The sequence below is a fragment of the Conger conger genome, chromosome 18, assembly GCF_963514075.1.
Source record: "Conger conger chromosome 18, fConCon1.1, whole genome shotgun sequence".
In the NCBI taxonomy this organism is placed as follows: domain Eukaryota; kingdom Metazoa; phylum Chordata; class Actinopteri; order Anguilliformes; family Congridae; genus Conger; species Conger conger.
The window spans coordinates 29,680,483-29,702,085 of record NC_083777.1 but is presented as its reverse complement, the minus strand read 5'-3'; the positions used below and the strand labels follow the sequence as shown (position 1 = coordinate 29,702,085).

The 21,603-nt window shown below is 45.9% G+C and overlaps 1 protein-coding gene across 1 annotated transcript in view; it reads right to left on the bottom strand.

Moving 5' to 3' along the window:
• The window catches only part of crtac1b (cartilage acidic protein 1b), a 37,206-nt gene extending 15,809 nt beyond the window's left edge, over positions 1–21,397 (bottom strand). The window contains exons 1-5 of the mRNA XM_061227600.1: positions 21,309–21,397; positions 15,645–15,853; positions 11,811–12,007; positions 10,140–10,276; positions 4,057–4,213 (exon numbers count right to left, since the gene is read on the bottom strand). Coding sequence (XP_061083584.1) covers positions 4,057–4,213; positions 10,140–10,276; positions 11,811–12,007; positions 15,645–15,853 — 700 coding nt within the window. The 5' untranslated portion in view covers positions 21,309–21,397. The remainder of the gene's footprint in view (positions 1–4,056; positions 4,214–10,139; positions 10,277–11,810; positions 12,008–15,644; positions 15,854–21,308) is intronic.
• Positions 21,398–21,603: the final 206 nt, after the last annotated feature.

The following is a 21,603-nucleotide window of genomic DNA, read 5'->3' as shown; positions in this document are numbered from 1 at the left end:
TTTAGCTAAAAAAAAAAGAAAAAGAAAAAAAAAGCAACAATCTATGCATTAAAGTGGAATGCTGAAGCTGAAGGCTGAATTTGAATTGATAATAAACGTCTAAATACAGCACTAAAATTCCGGATGCATCTTAAATCAATCAAATCCATAATATGGTGCAGTTTAAGGCACTCCGAACCCAAGAGCTAACCTAAAAAAAAAAAGACCATCTGTCAGCTTCTGAAACTATCCCTGTAACAAGCAACTCAAGTAACAAGCTTCAAATCAGAATGAAATTAATTATAAACAAAGTGAAAACTTGGTAACACTTTAAAATAAGGTTACATGAATAGGCATCAACTAATGTAGTTGTTAAACAACTAAATACTGATAATTTGTTAATGTATTTGCACACCATTAAGTTATGTTAACAACGACATTAGTTAATGCCAGTTCATATTCAAATGAAAAAAACTTTTATGTCTTAGTTAATGGTTAACTAATTCTAAGTGTATCCTATGGTTTGCTAATGTATAAATATTCATGTAAAAAAAAATACATGAGTTAGTTATCAAATACATGAACTAATGAAAAGTTAATTTCAGGCATAATTAAGGTATTTGTTCGTCATTATTTCATGATTAACAAGCACATTAGGTAATGGCGATTCGTGAACCTTTATCGTAAAGTGTGACCAAAAACTCGTACCTGGAACACTGGAAGAGCAACCAAATCACAGCACACATTAGAATGCGACTGGTCCCTCCACAGTCAGAGATACAGAGCCGAGTGGATTTATCATCTGTTTTATAGCCTCGGATAAATAACATCAGTCATTTGAGGCAATAAAAACTGTTATGACACTTTAAGGTTAAGTCGCAATTAGAAACGGGACTTATTGTCCTGCCATGAGTTATTCATTCCAACTGAACGAGGTCGACTGAGGCATCCCGCAAGAGGTACCCCAAAAGTCTCACCTTTCGTCCCACATTCACCCTCTGGTGGTGCTGTTAGTACCTACCACCATCATCATGCACAGGACAATGTCAGTGGAGGAATATTTTTGTTCTTCAAGGATCACATTTCCTAAATCTACCGTAAAAGTACAGTAATGCTCCCTTTGGGCACGAGTGAATATATTCTCCAAGCAAAAAAGGTACAAATTAATGATATATGGCTGGCTCGGGGTACAATAGTGTACCTATAGGTCACGGCTACAGCAACAAGCATTCGTACCTTTATAGCAGCTTTTGAACCTTTTTTTCTGAGAGTGTCTCCATGTGGTGCTATACCTCCCTTGGTTGGGGGAGCCCAGCCCAGCCCAGCCCAGCCCAGCCAAGCCCAGCCCAGCCCAGCCCAGCCCAGCCCAGCCCAGTCTAGTTCCCAGGTTCTGCACTGTACCCCCAGCCCAGCCTAGATCCCAGGTTCTGCACTGTACCCCCAGCCCAGCTGAGTCTAGGTCCCAGGTTCTGCAGAGTACCCCCAGCCCAGCCTAGATCCCAGGTTCTGCAGAGTACCCCCAGCCCAGCCTAGATCCCAGGTTCTGCAGTGTACCCCCAGCCCAGCCTAGATCCCAGGTTCTGCAGTGTACCCCAGTTCACCCCCTAGATCCCAGGTTCTGCAGTGTACCCCCAGTTCACCCCCTAGATCCCAGGTTCTGCAGTGTACCCCCAGCTCACCCCCCAGGTCCCAGGTTCTGCAGAGTACCCCCAGCTCACCCCCCAGGTCCCAGGTCTCCCCCGGCCGGGAGCCCGGGCGATGCTGTGATTAATGGCGTGTTTGGCCCATTGAGCTGCAGTCGGAGCTGAAATACGGCCCTCTCGTCCTTGCACACCTCTCCGTGACTTTCAGTGCTGTAAACAGCTGACTGAGCCAAAAAACCAGCCTGCCATCGCCGCAGCAACCGGCCGATAAAACCCAGCACCCAGCACTCCCCCCCCCACTGCAGAACATCAACCCAGGACCTCCACCATTCGGGGTGCCTGTTTCTAATGAAAACCTCCCATAATTCAGTGGGGCCACAGGGACAAACCTGCATGGAGGGGGGTGGGGGTGGGGGTGGAGGGGGGAGTGCTGGATCTAAAAAAATGCTCTCGTAAAAGATAAACGCAATGTCACACTTAATGAGAAAGAGGGCACACCCACATTACTGAACCAAAATGGCCTCCGTGTCCGTCAAACCGACTCAAGCTCATCACTGACGGCACAGAACAGAACACCACAGGGATCTGCAATCTCACCTGAGCAGGGCCACCTGAGCAGGGCAGGCTTTTCTTTTAACCCAGCTCTGAAACATTTTAGCCCAAGTGTGAAACATTCTAACCCAACTGTAAAACATTTTAACCCAGTTGTGAAACATTTTATCCCAGCTGTGAAACATTTTAACCCAGTTGTGCAACATTTTAACCCAGTTGTGAAACATTTTATCCCAGCTGTGAAACATTTTAACCCAACTGTAAAACATTTTAACCCAGTTGTGAAACATTTTATCCCAGATGTGAAACATTTTAACCCAGTTGTGCAACATTTTAACCCAGTTGTGAAACATTTTATCCCAGCTGTGAAACATTTTAACCCAATTGTGCAACATTTTAACCCAGCTGTGAAACATTTTAGCCCAACTTTGACACACATTAAACCAGCACTGAAACATTTTAACCCAGCACTAAAAACACATTTTATATATTTCTATAGTGCTCTATACAGAGACACTCTCAAAAAGAAATTGGGCAAAAACCAGGCCTGGTCTGAACACCCAAAAAGCGGGCAATTAAGGTCAGAACTCCACAAGGGAAAGAAAAACACCCAACCGTGTCAAGAAAAAAAAAACGAACCCTGTTTCATTGATTGTCTCAATTAAGTGTTTTGTGCTGGTATCAAACGCAAGCCCACACCCACACCGCACTGCTCAGATAAGATTGCAGAGGTGGAGGGAAGTGCTTACATTCCAATAATCAAAGCAAAGGAGTTTCTATGCTTTATTGCCCCGCGCTGTGAGATGCCAAGTGTTCTTAAGACTGAATCGGCAGCCGTTGTGAGCGTGCTCAGTTGAAAGATGGGCGACCTGAGGCTGAGAAACTACAGTGGATGAGTGTCGGACTACATTTCCCATAAGCCCTTCTGTCAAAGCTTCCAGCAGTGTTATATTACATTACATTATTGGCATTTGGCAGACGCTCAGTTGATTAGACTAAGCAGGAGACAATCCTCCCCTGGAGCAATGCAGGGTTAAGGGCCTTGCTCAAGGGCCCAACGGCTGTGTGGATCTTATTGTGGCTAGACCGGGATTAGAACCACTGACCTTGCGTGTCCCAGTCATTTACCTTAACCACTACGCTACAGGCCGCCCAGTGTTCCGCTATATGCTGGGGAAAAGCGGAAACTGAAGTAAAACAATAGAGAATGAATGGATCTCTGTTCTGAAGCCGGATTTCATTCATCAAATGAAAGGAGATGAGAATGAAAATATTTTTAATGTTTACAGAATTATTTCATGGGGCGACATGGCTCAGGCAGTAAGAGCAGTCGTCTGGCAGTCGGAGGGTTGCCGGTTCGATCCCCTGCCCGGGCTGTGTCGAAGTGTCCCTGAGCAAGACACCTAACCCCCAAATGCTCCTGACGAGCTGGTCGGGGCCTTGCATGGCAGCCAATCGCCGTCGGTGTGTGAGTGTGTGTATGAATGGGTGAATGGAGAAGCATCAATTGTACAGCGCTTTGGATAAAGGCGCTATATAAATGCCTGCCATTTACCATTTACCATTTGAGGCGGTGAGTCCAGTGGTCAGAAAGGAAAAGCCCCATGAACTCAGGCAGCAGATTGATCACTAATGAGTTCCACCACCCGGCTAAAGAATTGGGCTAATAAGCAAACAAACGCGACAGGTTTACTTTCTGAACCTGTATTTTAGTCGCCCGTCACTCCAAAATAGAGCGGCTAAATTAACATTGAACTACAAGTCCCAGGAGGGCGCTGCACTTCATAGCAGCTGGCGGGGGGACCTGCAGTCGTAGTTTTAACGAGGACGTTAATGGGATGCGGTTCGTGTTTGTCGGCGAGCGGCGGGCGAGCGGCGGGACCTGCGAACTTGCGCACGCCGGCCTCCTCCGCCACGTTGGACAGGGCGACGATCCCCCGGGACGGGTCACTCGCCGCCTCGTCCATCTCCAGCAGCGCGTGCGCCCCCACGTTCCCACTGGCGTAGTTAGCGATGTAGATAGCGTAGCGCCCGGTCCCCTGAGAGAGATGGGGGGAGAGAGGGAGGAGAGAGAGAGAGAGAGAGAGAGAGAGAGAGAGAGAGAGAGAGAGAGAGAGAGAGAGAGAGAGAGAGAGAGAAGAGGGGTAGAGGTTTAATACACCTTTATTGTAACACAACAGCACAAGGCACAGAAAACCATCAACTGACAAATCAGAAGTTAAGAAAAAACAGAGCAAGAGAGAATGGAGAGAGAGAGAGAGAGATTTCACAAATGCAAATGATGACACTCAACGTGACTGCAGTGAATTTATTATTATTATGATTACAAAGCAGATTTGACAAAGGTGCATTAATGTCAGTTCCATTAGACTAATATTTACACTGTAGCCTCAGTGAAGGTTAGTCTATTAGCCTGATATGGCACTATAATTATTATCACTATTGTTATTAATATTATTTATTTATTTATTTATTTGGAAAATGCATAGAAGTCAATGCATAGAAATAGGTTAAAATGCATACAACATGATAAAAACATGCAAATAAGTCAAAATCAATAACAACTGATTACACAAAAGTCATTTTAAATAAATGCTTTTCCAGTGGAGACCTAAAATTGGAACTGTAGAAGTACTGTTTTGGAGGACACTCTGTCAGCTTGGCTGTTTGTTGATGTAAGACTGGATTTTAAACTCTGCTTCTCACTCGTTCAACGATTTCTTCGACAAACTGGTTACCAGTCAGCTGAAGGCGAAATCGCCTATAGACAAAGGCAACGGCGTTATTTCTAATTTCAGGGTTATGTCATCAGGGAGGGTAGTCTCCGTAACCTTCGCCGCACGTCACCGTGCCTTTTCCCAGCGACCCAGCCGAGCCAGCACCGCAACACTGCCTCCCCTGAATATACAAAAGGAAATCATTACCTGCTAATGATCGATGGAAAGGAGTGGAAGGTAGATTGAGCTATTACACTTTAATTATAATCATCTCGCCTTAAATACAACTCAATTTGGCGTACTCTCCCAAAAGAGCTAATTTCCCTTTGATGCAGTTCTTGGAATTGATTAAGGACGCGGTATCCAGCAGGCACGCTCTTTGGTCCTCTCGCTGTAATGATTGCACTTGCTTTTAATTATTTTACCATTCGTGGCGTTCTAGTTGCCAAAACTGTAGTATTGCTTCTTGGTCAGTTATCAGATTATTCTAAAAGGGTTCAAGTTTTTATCTATGTGATCACTCCAGCACTTGGAACAGTACTTCGCTCTAGGGCTTTTTCCCTGGATAAGAGTGCCTGCTAAATGACTATAATGTAATGTAATGTAATGTAGGGCCATTGACCAAATATTTAGCTTTTTTACCAGCTGTACGGCTGCTACTGTTTGTTTTGTATGGATCTTTACAGCCACACATAAACTAGCACATAGCTCATTCCAAACCCTGCTGAAAGAAACAGCTCAAGCTTGGTTTTGAAACAGCTGACTGACCAGTTCAGACCTGTTCCCAGCTCAACATGGTTTTGCTGGTTGACCAGCTCATACCCAGCCAAATCAGCTCAATTTTCCAGCTGGTCAGGCTGGCACAGCTGGATTTTAAAGCAGGTGTAACGGGTGAAAAATTGTAAAATTGAATCGCGGACTCTCACTCATCCAAATATTTGTTGAACAAACGCGTTACACATTCCAACTTACAACATCCAACACACAACACTCACACACCTGCCATCCCCAGGACATGACTAACCATCCGCAGGGAGTGCTCGTTATACAGTGTACATAAGATTGCCAATGAGGCGGCTACTTTACTCCGGTTTTGATTACTGTTTGGCCTTTGGAACAAGCCGCCATTTTAAGAGTCTTCTCAGGCTCTGCGGCGTGTTCCTTTCCATACCATTAGCGCCAGCTTAAAGAGTTATTTATACAGGAGCACATATTTCTCACCCTTGTCAGTTTTTTATTAAGAATAAAACACAATAATGCCCTCCCAAACAATAGTTATAGCTACATTGAAAATTATTCCGCCTCGCAGTAATGTACATGTGCAATGGACCTCGCAGTAGCTTCAACAGACCACTAAGATAAAGTGCAACCTCCCCCCGTCTCTCTCCGCTATAGAAACGTATATGAATGCTAATGCGGTACAGTACATTAACGGCAGATTTCAGATGTGCTGCTTCACCTAAAGTGAGGCAGATTCTGCGTGTCCTTTCAGTTATGAATCACCGCTGTGCGGCTCTGCGGCCCCTCTGTCTGAACAAGCTCACCGCTAACCCCCCCAACCCCAGAGAAATTCATTTCACACTCCATTATCAGTCCCCGTGGAAGCGAAGGCAACCCCACAAAACATGCTAATGGCCCTGTGCGCAAACTTTCAACGAGGTTAATGCATCCCGAGATGTAGTCGCTGTCCCCTGAATCCGAACCTTTAAAATAAAGAGACAGAGAAATACTGCCATTATTTACCCAGAAGCTCGAGCGGCCCTCTGCGGCTCAGAACGGCGACTCCCCCTTGCAATTATCATCCGCCATGTACGTGTCATTCAGTTCAGCCCTCAAAAAGGAGGACATCTAATGGGCAACGCTGATTGAAAAAGCATTATGCGCATATAATGTGTATGTACAGCCAAGCTCTTTCTCGCAGGTTTATTTCACCATTGACCGATCCTATGATTGTGCTCGCCAAGGGCCTAATTACGGGGGAATGGGGTTTACAGCGTTACAAAACAGGACAAATGTCACTCCAACAATATATACAATTATTTAACATAATAAAAATGTGGATATCGTGTTGTCATTGGGATATAGTGATCAGTAGCCTAAAGCATTCTGCAGAAATTATTATATCATAGCGGTTCATTAAAAATAAATATTTTCCTTGTGGGAATAAATCACTTGTTCGTAAGAGGGCTCGCCTCTTTGAAAATAATCGTATGTGTTAGCAAGCCAATACAGTGTGTAGCCCAGAGACCACAGATGAAAATGAGCCTTCCTGGCTTACTAATTAATGTGCATGGCCCCTTTCAAATAACAAATAAGCTAATAATAATAACAATGTATACCTCCAGAGTCAGAAGCTACTTGTAACACAGGTCCCTAGGGTGTTACTATGTGCTTTTCATGAATAATAATTTTGGGAAGAGCCAGTCGTGTAATAATGTGTCTGCGCTGCATTAAGGCAGACACGACAGAGTGATAGGGTGACACGTAAGACTTCCATAACTGGACTAAAACATGGAGATTTGGTTCATTAGTCTTGACTAAAACAGGCAGGTTTTTTAGTCATGGTCGAATATCCATGATCTCCATGCTGAGCTCATTTTCATGAGTGGCAGCTGTCACTGTCAGATGAGTGACACAGCAGCAGGTTGCTAACAGCAGGACCGCTAACTAAACCGTTTTTTTCCCCCGCTCTCTTTACAGCCTCTCGCCAGCTCCTCTGCCCGGCCCAACTGTCAGCGAGGGCACCACTGCAGTAGAGCTTGTAATTTTCCTAATTCTGTCATTTTAAATCAGACTTGGTTGGGGGGTCAAGCCCTTTGTAGCTGCCCTTTAGATTTTTAGTAGCTGCGTGAGCTGGATGGCAGTTGTAGGCAGGCTGAGTCTCAGAGCTAAGCTATCCGAGTGACAAAATGGATGCCTCAGAACCAGTCTGAAAAAAGTTATGGTCAAGCTGGTCATAAAGCTGGTCTAGCAGGGTATGAGCTGGTCAACCAGCACAGCCAAGCTGGTCATAAACCTGATCTAGCTGGGTATGAGCTGGTCAACCAGCACAGCCAAGCTGGTCATAAACCTGATCTAGCTGGGTATGAGCTGGTCAACCAACATGGCTAAGCTGGTCATAAGCTGGTCGAGCAGGGTATGAGTTGGTCAACCAGCACAGCCAAGCTGGTCATAAAGCTGGTCTAGCTGGGTATGAGCTGGTCAACCAGCACAGCCAAGCTGGTCATAAAGCTTTCATGGGACCGGGCCTGGCCAGACCTCCTGTCCAACAGGGGGTGTCTGGGTCACCCTCTGTGTTTTGTTTCTAAAGAAAGTGAAATCATTCCCACCAAAACCACTCACGCAAAATAAAGACAAACAGACAAACTCTGTTTTGGGGCATCACACTGCCCCGGGCCAGGCCTCACATCACGAACAATAGGGTAACATCCTGGGCCCCGAATACTGCTCAAAGCCCAGTAGCCGTGATGATAACTTAACGTGCCAGGAATGTAATGTAATGGCACTCAGGGGAGGCTGGTCTTAACCAAAGTGGCTGAGAAGAGATCAGCTAGCTAACAAGCTGCAGGTGTTTATTTGCAGAATGGATATTGTGGTTACATTCTGGCTGTCTTTGTGTGCTTAGCTAACATTACCAAGGCTGTTTGGATAATGGGTGCTTCTCAGTTGGCTGCTGATGGCTCATTTCCTTGTAAAGGAGATGTTAAAGTGTGTGGATAAGCCCAGAGAGGGGTTTACACAAGGGAAAAATCTCAAAATGGCCGCCATCACCTTGATTTTTCTTTTAGCAGGATTTCAGGCTGTGACAACCCAGAAAAATATTCCTTAAACACTGCGGCTAAAACCTATCCATCAATTACCTCTTTCCGGAGATTTTACCAATGGATGAGAGCATCACTATTTGCTTGTCCAGTGGAGCGTGGCTTCTTAATGTTTTTGCTAATTCATTCAACCAGAAAAATTGCTCATACACACAGAAAAATGCCTGAAGTACAGACACTGCAGAGATTTGCAGAGTTTTCTGGCATCATTTTCATATAATGTCGTATTTAATATTAGCCGGTGCAAATACTATACTGTATGCACTGCAATAATTCACCGCGGTAGCAAACTTTGAGCAGGTAGCGGCAATATGACCCTGGAAGTCCTTGGGAAATGTTGTGGTCCAATCAGTCAGCCGAGAGAAGAGATTCTTCTTCAAGCAAAAAAATAAAAAACGGCCCACGCACAATTTCTTTTAATTAAACAATCATTACACAGATCTCTGCGTTCGAGAGGCATCATCACAGAAGAATTTAAATCGCATTATCTTTTTTTCTCGCCATCCTTCCTGACCCGAGACTAATCAGCGAAGAAGGCTATACAGCGGGCAAAAAATCTATTTCAATCCCCACTGTGCAACCCCCCCACTCCGGGAGAGGGCGATCCTTCACCTGTGGCTGAAAGGCCGAACGGGCGACCTTGACACCGACCAGGGGGAAAAAGTTCGGCATGTCGTCCTTTGGCTATCAGCCACATCTTAGCGATGATTGGCACTTCATCACCTGTCTTTCAATTATGCGGCAAAAAGAAAAAAAAGATTTCAGACAAAGGGAAGCAGGGCGATCTGCAGATGTAATTATGGATCTGAACGGAAGGGAACTGGAGAAATCTGTCAACCCCCCCCCCTCGCCCCCCCCTCCCCCAAGCACACACTCGGCACCAACTCACTGCCTGTCTGCCCACTGATGACCATATAAATTTCTAATTACCGTTTCGCAACACAGAACTCAAATTGAGTACAGAAATTACGTCCCTGCTGAAAAAAAAACAGCTCAAGCTAGGTTTCGAAACAGTTGGTAGCTAGTAATAATTTCAAGCAGGTCATATCTGGATTTTACAGCAGGACACGAGAGGTGGGGGGGGGGGGGGGGGGCAAGAACGTTTAAATCCACCTCTCCCCATCTGCCACGTATCTTCCACGCCTGTAACGGACGTCGCTTCAAACCGACGTTTAAAAGAGAAAGCACTTTACATTTCTCTAATTCACGTTCTCGATTTCCCGGTCTTCATTTCTTCTTCTAGCCTCTCCCGACGGGTGGAGCTTGGAGCAGGAGAAGAGGGGGAGAAACGGGCCCGGAGAGTTCTCCAGAGGCCAGGCCGGGCCCGGAGAGTTCTCCAGAGGCCAGGCCGGGCCCGGAGAGTTCTCCAGAGGCCAGGCACGGGAGAAACAGGCCCGGAGAGTTCTCCTGAGGCCAGGCGCGGTTACCTTTCTGTCCAGGCAGGCCACCGACCGCCCTGCCATGCGATTGGCCACGTCTCGGTGCTCGTTGATCTCGTCGCTCAGCAGGTCCTCGAACCGCCCGTTGCGGAACTTGAAGAGCTTGTCGGTGTAGGTCGCTCGCCCTGGCAGAGAAGAGCCTCAGTGTCGACCGTGTTGTCGTACGAGTTCAAAAATCACCCATCTTACCATTACATTACATTACATTATTACATTAATGGCATTGATGGCATTTGGCAGACGCTCTTATCCAGAGCGACGCACAGTTGATTAGACTAAGCAGGAGGCAATCCTCCCCTGGAGCAACGCAGGGTTAAGGGCCTTGCCCAAGGGCCCAATGGCTGTGTGGATTGTGGCTACACTGGGGATCAAACCACCGACCTTGTGGGTCCCAGTCATTTACCTTAACCACCACGCTACAGGCCATACACACGTACTCCTTCCCTGACAGTAGATGTTCCCATGAAAACTTTAATGGAGAACTTCACCTCAAAACATTTTTGAAACTTATTTTTTGTAAATTGATCCATCTGCTGACAATAGCATTAGCTAATTCATCGGTCAGTCTCAGTCTAAATCAATGAAACTATAAAAAATATAACCTCTTTCAAAAGGAATTCCCTCCCACAGAGCACATTAAGAGCAAATGGAGGAATTAATTGTCTGAGAACTGACCTGATTGATTAGTAAGTCATTAAATTAATTTGGGACTTTCACTCTTCAAAGCAGGCTTATCTGGTTGACACGCCGTGGTCATAGAGGGTAAGACGTCCTAAGTGGCTAATTCATTAACAGCTCGTCACCTTTTGGAGAATGCAAATTAAATTTCACTAGCATGAACAGCGGCATATAGAGGGAGGCCTCAGGACTGAGCTGGGGGAAGCCATTTCAGAGACGATAATAATGTTTTTGTTACTCAGAGGAAATTTCCCTGTCAATTAAATGTCTCTTTCTTTTTTATTTTATTTTATTTTGTCTGCACCCCCCTTGTTCTGCTGAAAGAACCCAAACAGCTGCTGGAATCTGCTTCATTAATCTTTTTGAAAAAATGTAAAAAATAAATAAATCTGTGACATTTTTTATGATTTCCATTTGCATTTTCAAAACGGCCAATATAATCGACTCATTGTCTGTGAAATATTGATACTTAAGATATTCATAACTCTTGCATGATGCCAACACGAATCAGTGTGTTATAGATTAGCAGCATTCTCAGGTACTATATATTAATACATGTAATATATCGCACCTGAGAATGCAAGTGTGTGTCTGCACCTGAGAATGCAGGTGTGTGTCTGTACCTGAGAATACAGGTGTGTGTCTGTACCTGAGAATGCAGGTGTGTGCGTGTGTGTGTCTGCACCCGAGAATGCAGGTATGTGTCTGCACCTGAGAATACAGGTGTGTGTCTGTACCTGAGAATGCAGGTGTGTGTGTGTGTGTGTGTGTGTGTGTGTGTGCACCTGAGAATGCAGGTGTGTGTCTGCACCTGAGAATGCAGGTGTGTGTCTGCACCTGAGAATGCAGGTGTGTGTCTCTAACTGAGAACGCAGGTGTGTGTCTCTACCTGAGAATGCAGGTGTGTGTCTCTCCCTGAGAATGCAGGTGTGTGTCTCTCCCTGAGAATGCAGGTGTGTGTGTCTGTACCTTTGTATGTACCTGCGAATGCGTTGTTGGTGTTGAGGAAGTAGATCTCCTCCCTGCCGTCTCCGTCGATGTCGCAGGCCGCCACTCCGATGGCGTTGCCCTGGCGATCCCGCAGGGCGTAGAACGGGGAGCTGCGGTCGTCCACGGCGATGTTCACCAGCCTCTTCCTTTTCCGGTCATATTTCAGGACCAGGTTGGGACCGTTATACCTGAGCAGGAGGGATCAATCACACTTCCAGATGATTCTGCATGGGCTCTCTGAGTACCTTAAACTCCCCCCCCCCCCCCCGTCACCCACTACAGACAGCTCCTGTTTCACCCCCACCTACAGCTGCTGAGCAAACATTATGTAACGCAGTTTACATAATCCGGTGTGTAGAAATGGGACCTCATATATTATCAAACACGTAATGAATTATAAATATCTAATAGATACCTGCAGACCTGTTTCATGCACATACAAGCTGCAGAACAATGGCTATGTAACACTGATCAGATGTAATTAATTACATATAAATATGTAATATTTACCAATAATATTACCAAGGCTGCATAAAGTTTGTTTATATAAACAAGGGCCCACGATCATAAATCATCTACGTGTATGACTGATGATCTATAAGGTATTATGTGCTGAAAGGCCGGCCAAACTGACCTCAGATCAGCAGTCTTTCTCAGATACACTTCATGAATTCAAACCCTTCTTAATTAAATCTGAAAGTGTACAGTTTCTGAAGTGTAGAAATACCCAAAAATTTTACTAAAAAGGAATTTACAATTCAATACATTCGTCTTGATGAAAAAGGCCTTTGTTACTTTAAGCTTTTCAAGGAAAATATACCAATAGAAATTCTCTGGACCAGAGACCTTCCCAAACGGCATTGGAGCATAAAACATTTCATCCTTTTCTTTGGTTACATAATGCTTTCCTCATGCGGTTGGCCATGTAAAACACTGGTTATGTAAGCGGAGATCCAGCCATTAGCCTTGTCTGGTCTCAGCCACAGACCACTCGCTGTGGAAGACATTTTGTGAACTCTGTGGCAGGCAGGGATGTTGCAGCTTATTAGAGCAGAGTGGAGATTTCCCACATGATGAAACAAACAGTTTCAGACAACATTAATCCTCCCCGCCAATGGCCGAACAGAGAAAATGGAAGAAGTCGAAATCTAAAATAAAAATGTTATCTACAGCGCCGATTCCAACTCTATCTGTTTTGTGAACAACTACAGTATAAACTATCAACAAGGGAGAAACCATTGAATCGTGAAGTCTTTTTTAACCACCTCCAATTTAGCAATGTGCAATGGCTATCAATCGCTTGCCTGGTATTGTGTTTAAAGGCATCTGGGACTGTTTCCTGAGAATGCTTTAATAGACTATGCAGGTGAGGTGGGAACTGAATTTGGGGGCTATTGAGAATGCAGGCTTTTGTTGCCAATGGTTACCCCAGCCCAGTGCGCTAGTTAGCGCTAGCTAGCGGAACACACCAGAGCTGGTTTAACCAAACCAAAATATTTTAATACACTGACGGATAAACAGTCTTACGCTGTCATACTGTATGTAAAGTAATCTAATCAGGGAATCCAGTTAATGTACATAAATACACGTTCGGTCTAGCAAAAGAATTAATAGCAGAAGTTTAAACAAAATTCTGGTAATCAGATTGGATCTTGACCGTGCTGACAGAAGCTGACTATAGTAGGCTAGTAAACTTTGCCAAGGTGTTCTCTTCCTGTAGACCAGCCAGGAAGGGGGGTGTTGAGAAGCTTTTTTTTTGCTTAGTCTGAACTTGCGCTCCACAAAGTCAGTGCCCAGGAGGGCTCCATCTCCCCCCCTTTTCTAATCTCCTTTAGCCAGCAGATGCGTTTCTGTTGAGGGAGCAGAGTCGATTATACCCATTTACATCCACACAGACCCCCTGGGCTCCAAACACCACCCCCCTCCCCACCAATGAAATAACACCTCTCGCTCCTGCTTGGCTTTCTACAGCGAGGAGAAGATCATTTTTTCACACTGAACTCGTTTCATTCCTGCGAAAGAATTTCCAGACAGCAGACTGTAATATGTCCCAGTAATTGTGCTGTACATCGCACAAGAGCATAAAGGATAGGCCTTTTGACGGCAAACGGTTTCACAGACTACTCTGTTACCCTGGGTTTCCCCTCCCTGTCAGTCACCCTACCGCTCTGCTCTCTACCGGTCCGAAAAAACGGAAAAGGAGAGAGCGCGCTGTCTGCTCTCCTCCTGTGAACTGGCACAGTCCGTTTCCCGCCTTGCTTTTGTGTCTCTTGTCCCGGTTAGCTTTCCGTAGTTTTAATTCATTAATTCAGTTCACCGGCGGCACGGATGGTGCAGTGGGTAGCACTGCCGCCTCACAGCAAGAAGGTCCTGGGTTCGAATACCCGTCGGCCAGGGCCTCTCTGTGCGGAGTTTGCATGTTCTCCTCATGTCTGCATGGGTTTCCTCCGGGTACTCCGGTTTCCTCCCACAGTCCAAAGACATGCAGGTTAGGCTGATTGGAGAGTCTAAATTGCCCGTAGGTATGAGTGTGTGAGCCTTTCCTGCCTTTCGCCCAATGTATGCTGGGATAGGCTCCAGCCCCCCTGCAACCCTGTTCAGGATAAGCGGGTTAAGATAATGGATGGATGGATGGATTCAGTTCACCTGCGTCTCGTTACCTGTTCCCCTTCACTCACACCTGTCATTCAGCTCAATCATCCTGTGTGTTTAAACCCGCCTGTTTGTCTTAGTCCGTTGCCAGATCGTCACGTGTTCACACCATTCTTTCCAGAGGTTTTCATCTGCCTGTCTGTTCTGTACTCTGACCTCTGTTTTTTTGGATTACCCTTCTGTTCTGTCTTTGATCACTCGCAACCAAACATTGCTTGATGTTTCGAATTTCAATTCTTGGATTATGTTTGGTACCTTTGCCTGTTTGGTTTGATCAATTGTGTATAGACTTCTGCCTGTGACCTCGACTGTTTGGACTTTTGCCTGTGACCCATATTACTGATCTGCATATCACAAGACCTTTAATTTAGCATACTTCCGGGTTTGAGATTGGTCTTTCGATCCTGACGCCTGACGACGAAGCACTATGAATGGATTCTCAGCCTTTTGGGTTAAAACGGACGTGGGTAAATCTGAGGAACCGAGGAACATTACATTACGACCTGCACTCAATGCGTTTATTTAGTGATGCTGTCGCCCTTTACTGAGCTGGGTTAAATCAGCATGAAGATAATCACAGACTGGATAGACCGGCACGCAATGTTCTTTTGGTTAAGACGAGGCTAAAAGATGTAAAAGGTTCAGTATACGGCCTTCATCACTGAAAATGTGAATGCTGACAGCAACACCGCCCCCCCGCCCCCCCCAACACCACCACCACCAGCAGCAGTATCTCCATACCACACTCACCCTGCCCCAAGTACCTCCAGTTCTCCATACCACCCCCACCCTGCCCCAAGTACCTCCGGTTCCCCATACCACACTCACACCGCAGTGAACTATGTTTGCAGAAAACCGTTACTGTTGAACAATTTTACATTAACATTCGATGTAGTTCGACACCAACACCTTTTTAATACAAACGGATGCGACTGAGGTCTAACAATGCCCGCTAGCTGATTCGTTGCTTACCTGTGATTTGTGCTTTAAGTTTTAAAGGGTATTATAACATCCCTGCATTTTTCCCCATCAGCACCCATTTTTGTTTGCAAGCACTACCTTTTCAAACCATTAGCTAACTTTAGCAAACGTTCGTAGCGAACAGAGAAACGTTTGAACGGCGAACGTTAGCGAAGGCTCGTCATCTCGAACGCCCGTCAGATTCACACTCACCCCGCTACAAGCACCTCCAGATCCCCATCACCGTCCACGTCGGTCACGGCCATCCCGTAGTTGAGCTGGGTGGGGTTGTTCTCGTAGTCCGGGGGCAGCAGGGCGGAGGTGACGGAGGCGAACATGGGCTCGGACCGCTGGCTGCGGCAGGGCGACGGGCGGGGCAGACCCAGGAGGAGGAGCCAGATCCAGGGAGTCAGCATCATCATCTGCACACACACACACACACACACACACACACACACACACACACACACACACACAGAGTCAGCATCATCATCTGCACACACACACACACACACACACACACACACACACACAGAGTCAGCATCATCATCTGCACACACACACACACACACACACACACACACACACACACACACACAGAGTCAGCATCATCATCTGCACACACACACACACACACACACACACACACACACACACACAGAGTCAGCATCATCATCTGCACACACACACACACACACACACACACACACAGTCAGCATCATCATCTGCACACACACAGAGTCAGCATCATCATCTGCACACACACACACACACACACACACACACACACACACACACACACAGAGTCAGCATCATCATCTGCACACACACACACACACACACACACACACACACACACACACAGAGTCAGCATCATCATCTGCACACACACACACACACACACACACACACAGAGTCAGCATCATCATCTACACACACACACACACACACACACACACACACACACACAGAGTCAGCATCATCATCTGCACACACACACACACACACACAGAGTCAGCATCATCATCTGCACACACACACACACACACACACACACACACACACACACACACACACACACAGAGTCAGCATCATCATCTGCACACACACACACACACACACACACACACACACAGAGTCAGCATCATCATCTGCACACACACACACACACACACACACAGAGTCAGCATCATCATCTGCACACACACACACACACACACACAGAGTCAGCATCATCATCTGCACACACACACACACACACACACACACAGAGTCAGCATCATCATCTGCACACACACACACAGAGTTCGCATCATCATCTGCACACACACACACACACACACATGTCAGCAACATCATCTGCACACACACACACACACACACACACACAGAGCCAGCATCGTCATCTGCACACACACACACACACACACACGCACACACACAGAGTCAGCATTGTCATCTGCACACACACACACACACACACACACACACACACACACAGAGTCACCATCATCACCTGCACACACACACGCATCACCAGCACACATACACACACATACTCCTTATAAGGGCACTAGTTCTGTGAACATGGTTTTCATTTACGATTGATTGATATTTATCAACATACACATGTGGAATATGAAACACGTGTTTGATACTGTAAATCCATCAGAGGGCAGCTGAAACAATATATCAAATGAGATGAAGCAACACTGTCCTCCTGACTGGCAGCTGCTGACCTAGAGGGTCCCCTAGAGGCAGGAAGTATGTGCATTCACCCACAATGCACTGGCCCAAAGGGGCTGTACGTCAGGTTCTCTGTTCTTTATGTGTGCATGTCAGTTTCACATCAAATCTTTTTTTTTTTTTTTTTTTTTACAAGTGGAACAAACAGCAGGGTTTCTATACAGTCATGGCATCTGTCACGTTACATTACTTATTTAGCTGATGCTTTTATCCAAAGTGACTTAGAGTTGATTAGACTAAGCAGGGGACAATGCTGGGTTAAGGGCCATGCTCAAGGGCCCACAGCTAGATGGGTCTTATTGTGGTTACACTGGGGTTTGAACCACCGACCTTCCGGGTCCCAGTCAAGCAACTTAAGTCTCACACTAACGGACATGCTGAAACCAATATTGGGCACCCAGGCATGCTGGTCTCCTTTAGCTGTGCAGGGCACCAATCCTCTTATTCTCAGTGTCTCCATTTCGCTCCATTGAAGTTACACTTTTAGATTTGGGTCTGCAGATGTTGGGCATATAAAAATGAATGTAAAAATACAAATACTTTAAAAATAGAATCAAATTAAGACTGTTCCATTCCCCCAGGCCACTCGGTTCCAGGGGAAGCCTGTGTGTATGCACGCTCATTTCCACCTCCTACCCCGGCACACTTAGCTAATTAGCAGTAAAACAATGCTCTTTCACCCATAGTTTACACCGCAGTGAAATGCTTCGTGCACATAAACAAGAACCCTATTCTGCTTATGAAACAATTCAGCTTAAATATCAATAAATGACTGAGCTGAAATGTTTGCCCACCCCCGCACAATATCCTGAACACTGTAATGAACTATATGATAATAAATCCTCTCATAACTTATCCAATGGCTTTCATGCATCAAGGAGGGAACCATTTACAAAAACAAATGAATAATTCATTGTGTAACAAGCCACACACACACCTACAGTGCTAACACTAGTTTTGGAAGAGGCACGCCCATCACCTGTACCTGTAGCCAGCACCTGGATGCTCACTATGAGGTGATAATGCTGCCTGGTTGCTAAGACACCTGACTGCTGGATCAACGAATGTGTGATTAGAATGTTCTTAACTGAAGTTCTAAAACACTGATTTTTTTTTTTTAAACATTCCCAAAAGGGTTGAAATCCAAATGTTGCAAACTCTCAGTCATACTGCATAAATGACAAATTCCAGGATCGACCAATCAAACTGCCATTCTCTGCAAAAATGACACATTCCATGATTCCCCACATCAAACTCGCAGTCACGGCAAAAAAAACAAAAAAAAACACATCCTGTAATGTTCGGGCAGTGGAACCCATCCTGTAAAAGTGGTTCTTTACAATCTCTGAATAAACCACGGAGACATCTTCACGGTCACTGAACTACACACCGTAGCTGTGGGTAATGAGCAGTGGCAGAGCGACAGGTCTATGATACAGATGTGTGTGTGTATCTGTGCTTACTGTAGCTGGGTGAAAATGTGATGTGCCCTTTGTGACAGCCCTTCTCCTGCCCTGCCCAGTGAAATTCAGCCAGAACAAGCCAGGCAGCAGGCCGCTGAACTCGACAGTCAGGTGGAGAACGGGATCAGGGCTTAGGGTTAGCACTGCACAGAGAGACTGCAGTTAAGTCCATTCCATTCATTTACTTTACAAGCTGACAACCAGATTTACCAACAGCCTGGATCTATAAACAAAACAATGGGCTAATAATTCTCGCCATTCCTACTGGGCTCTGATAATGGAAGTGCCTGCTAAAATCTCCCCGAGAGAAAATTAATTTAATGTTCATACTAAAAGCGGGAGCTGTCCTTTACAGTACCACTCCGCGTACAGTGCGTTAATTCCCCACATATGCTGCGCGTCGCGGCGGTTACGGCAGTTACGCGGTGAGAGAACCGCTGCGGGTGCATCGCAGCACCGGCTTCATTAATATAAACGTTTTATTGAAGATGCAGCAGTTTTCCTTCCATTAGACGGGAGCATAATGACCGATGAGGCGGGAAACTGTACGGGCAGAGCTGAATATTAACCGGAGGCCGGATGATATTGAGGTTTTTTTTATTATTATTATCGTCGGACACGCTGCAGAGGCAACACTGAGAAACCGGGAATGACAGGAGAAAGACGAACGGGATTGTGTCTGAAGGATAAAAACGCTCCGGGATTTGAAGGCAACAATAAATACAAACCGTGCATTTCAAACTGCTGTCTTGGCGGTGCGAAGTGATTTGAATTTCTTTAAAACCGAAACGGGTTACCGTTAAGAAAACAGCATTAGTAGCACCCTCCTGGGAGAAGGGCAATAGTCTGGATTAAGGCCAGGAGGAGGAGGGCTGTCAAAGCCAAGGGGACTGGCTCTGTAGTTTACTGACACACTCCACAGTGTCAGAGAACTGTCCATCCTTTCTAGGAGCAAGTCCCCCCACCCCATGTATTTCTATTATTTACTATCCTTTCTTGTACCAGGTGAGTCCTGTTGAGATTTCAATCTCTTTTTCAAGGGAGCCCTGGCCAAAAGACCCAAGCAGTACATAAAACACACTCAGAGATACAGAAAGAAAAAAAATTATAAAACCCAGATTATTACATTCAAGTACAACCATGTGCAATAATCTCTTACAATTATCCAACGGCATGAGATAATCAACTTTAATATGCGTATGGGGCTGCTTCCAGACCATGCTGCATAATAGCTACAAGCCAATCTATGGAAGAGAAACCATAAGCAAGCATGCCCTTCCCCTCTCCCCACTGTCATAGAGCATCCATGTGCCCCCCCCCCCCCGCCCCACCCCTCCCCAATCTGTCCAGCAGGAAGGGGAAAGGTACACCCCTGAAGAGTCCCCAAAAAAAAACCTGTCTGAAAGTTAAGAAAATGGGAAATAAGTGGAGAAATGGGAATTCTCTGGATCTGGTATTCCGTGATTTCTTTCTTTTTTTTCCCAGATTTCCGAAGGCTGGCTGGTGCGGACACGGCCATCTCTCCCTTGCCGCCTGAACACGGTGACTCTACCCCCATCCCTCTCCCTCCCTCCCTCACATCCCATTCCCCCAGCCCATCAGCAGTGCTCCTGTGTCACTGCGCTGAGACGAGGGCTTCTGGACGAACACAGGACCCCCCCCCCTCATGACGGCTCTGCTGTAAGTGAGGTCTCACATCCCGTCAATAAAACCACAGAATCATTCACCCTGCTGCTGCACTCTCCGTCGATCTTTTAAGACGCCGTTAGGGACATGACTTATTCACAGAACGGCCCAAGCTGTCTGCTGTAACTGCGCTCACCTTTCTCAAATGAGATCTTAAGATACCTCCTTTTTCAGGTGACTGCGACAAACGCCAGGAACCCAACGGAAGAAATTCACTTACTGTGAAGGGCAATGAACGCGGACCCTCTTTCGAGACCACACAAACACAAACCTGCACAATTTACTGCCGTTCTCAAATCTCAATGCCCCTTCTATGCTTTGTAACAGATATAGTCACCAGATTGTTTGATTGATTTAACAAGCTCAGTAATGCTGAAAGCCAGTAATTTCATCATAGAGTAGAGTATCACCATCACTGGCTGTGCATGCTCTATGGCATGCATGCCTAACCAGAATTCAGTACACTATCACATTACCATGCCAACCGTTTCAACTTTTTGCAGAAGCAAAATTAAAAAAAAAACTTTTTAGGCTGTTCCAAAGCCCACTACACACAATACATGGGATTAAAATAGCCCGTTGAACAAGTTGCTCACAAATGCCAGACAGCAGAAAAGTCAATTAATAACTTCACAAATTGATAACGACGCATCGCGGCACCCCGCGCTTTATGTGGACATCAATGCATTAGCGCTTGGACAGCAATGCAGCGCGCGAAGCAGTCCACAACGCATGTAGCTCACAAGCGAACTTTTAACGTGTGAATAGCACAAGTGGATTCTCGCCACTTTCCGTAAAGCAGAGTAATACGTCTCATCACCCGACCTCAGGACCAGCCAACAAGGAATGACTAATTTCCCCCCCCCCACCAAAATAATGATGCGCAAAGTTGTGTCACGCAACGGTAACTTTCTGCCCGCGCACTAAGCCCCGTGCAGGCGCACTGCAGTAAGGACCAAAGCAGGTGAAGTAGGCTACTTACCGTACGGATGGGACAGAAACCAGCCGGGTAAGAATGTCAACGTCCCCCGAGAATTACACGGCAGACGACTTCTCGGGGCTTTTCTCTTCTGTACAATAGTTGTTAACCAAAAGGAACTTCCATGACGGTAGCTTTATGAAAGTAGTTGTGCAATATCCAGCCAATTACAGGAAAGCTACTTGAATATCTATCGAGCTGTCCAATGAATGCCCTGCAAAGCAAGGTCGGGGAGGAAACCTAACGGCTGTGTGTCTGCGTTGTGCAGGTGCTCTCCTCGTTCAGGGCAGTGCAAGTG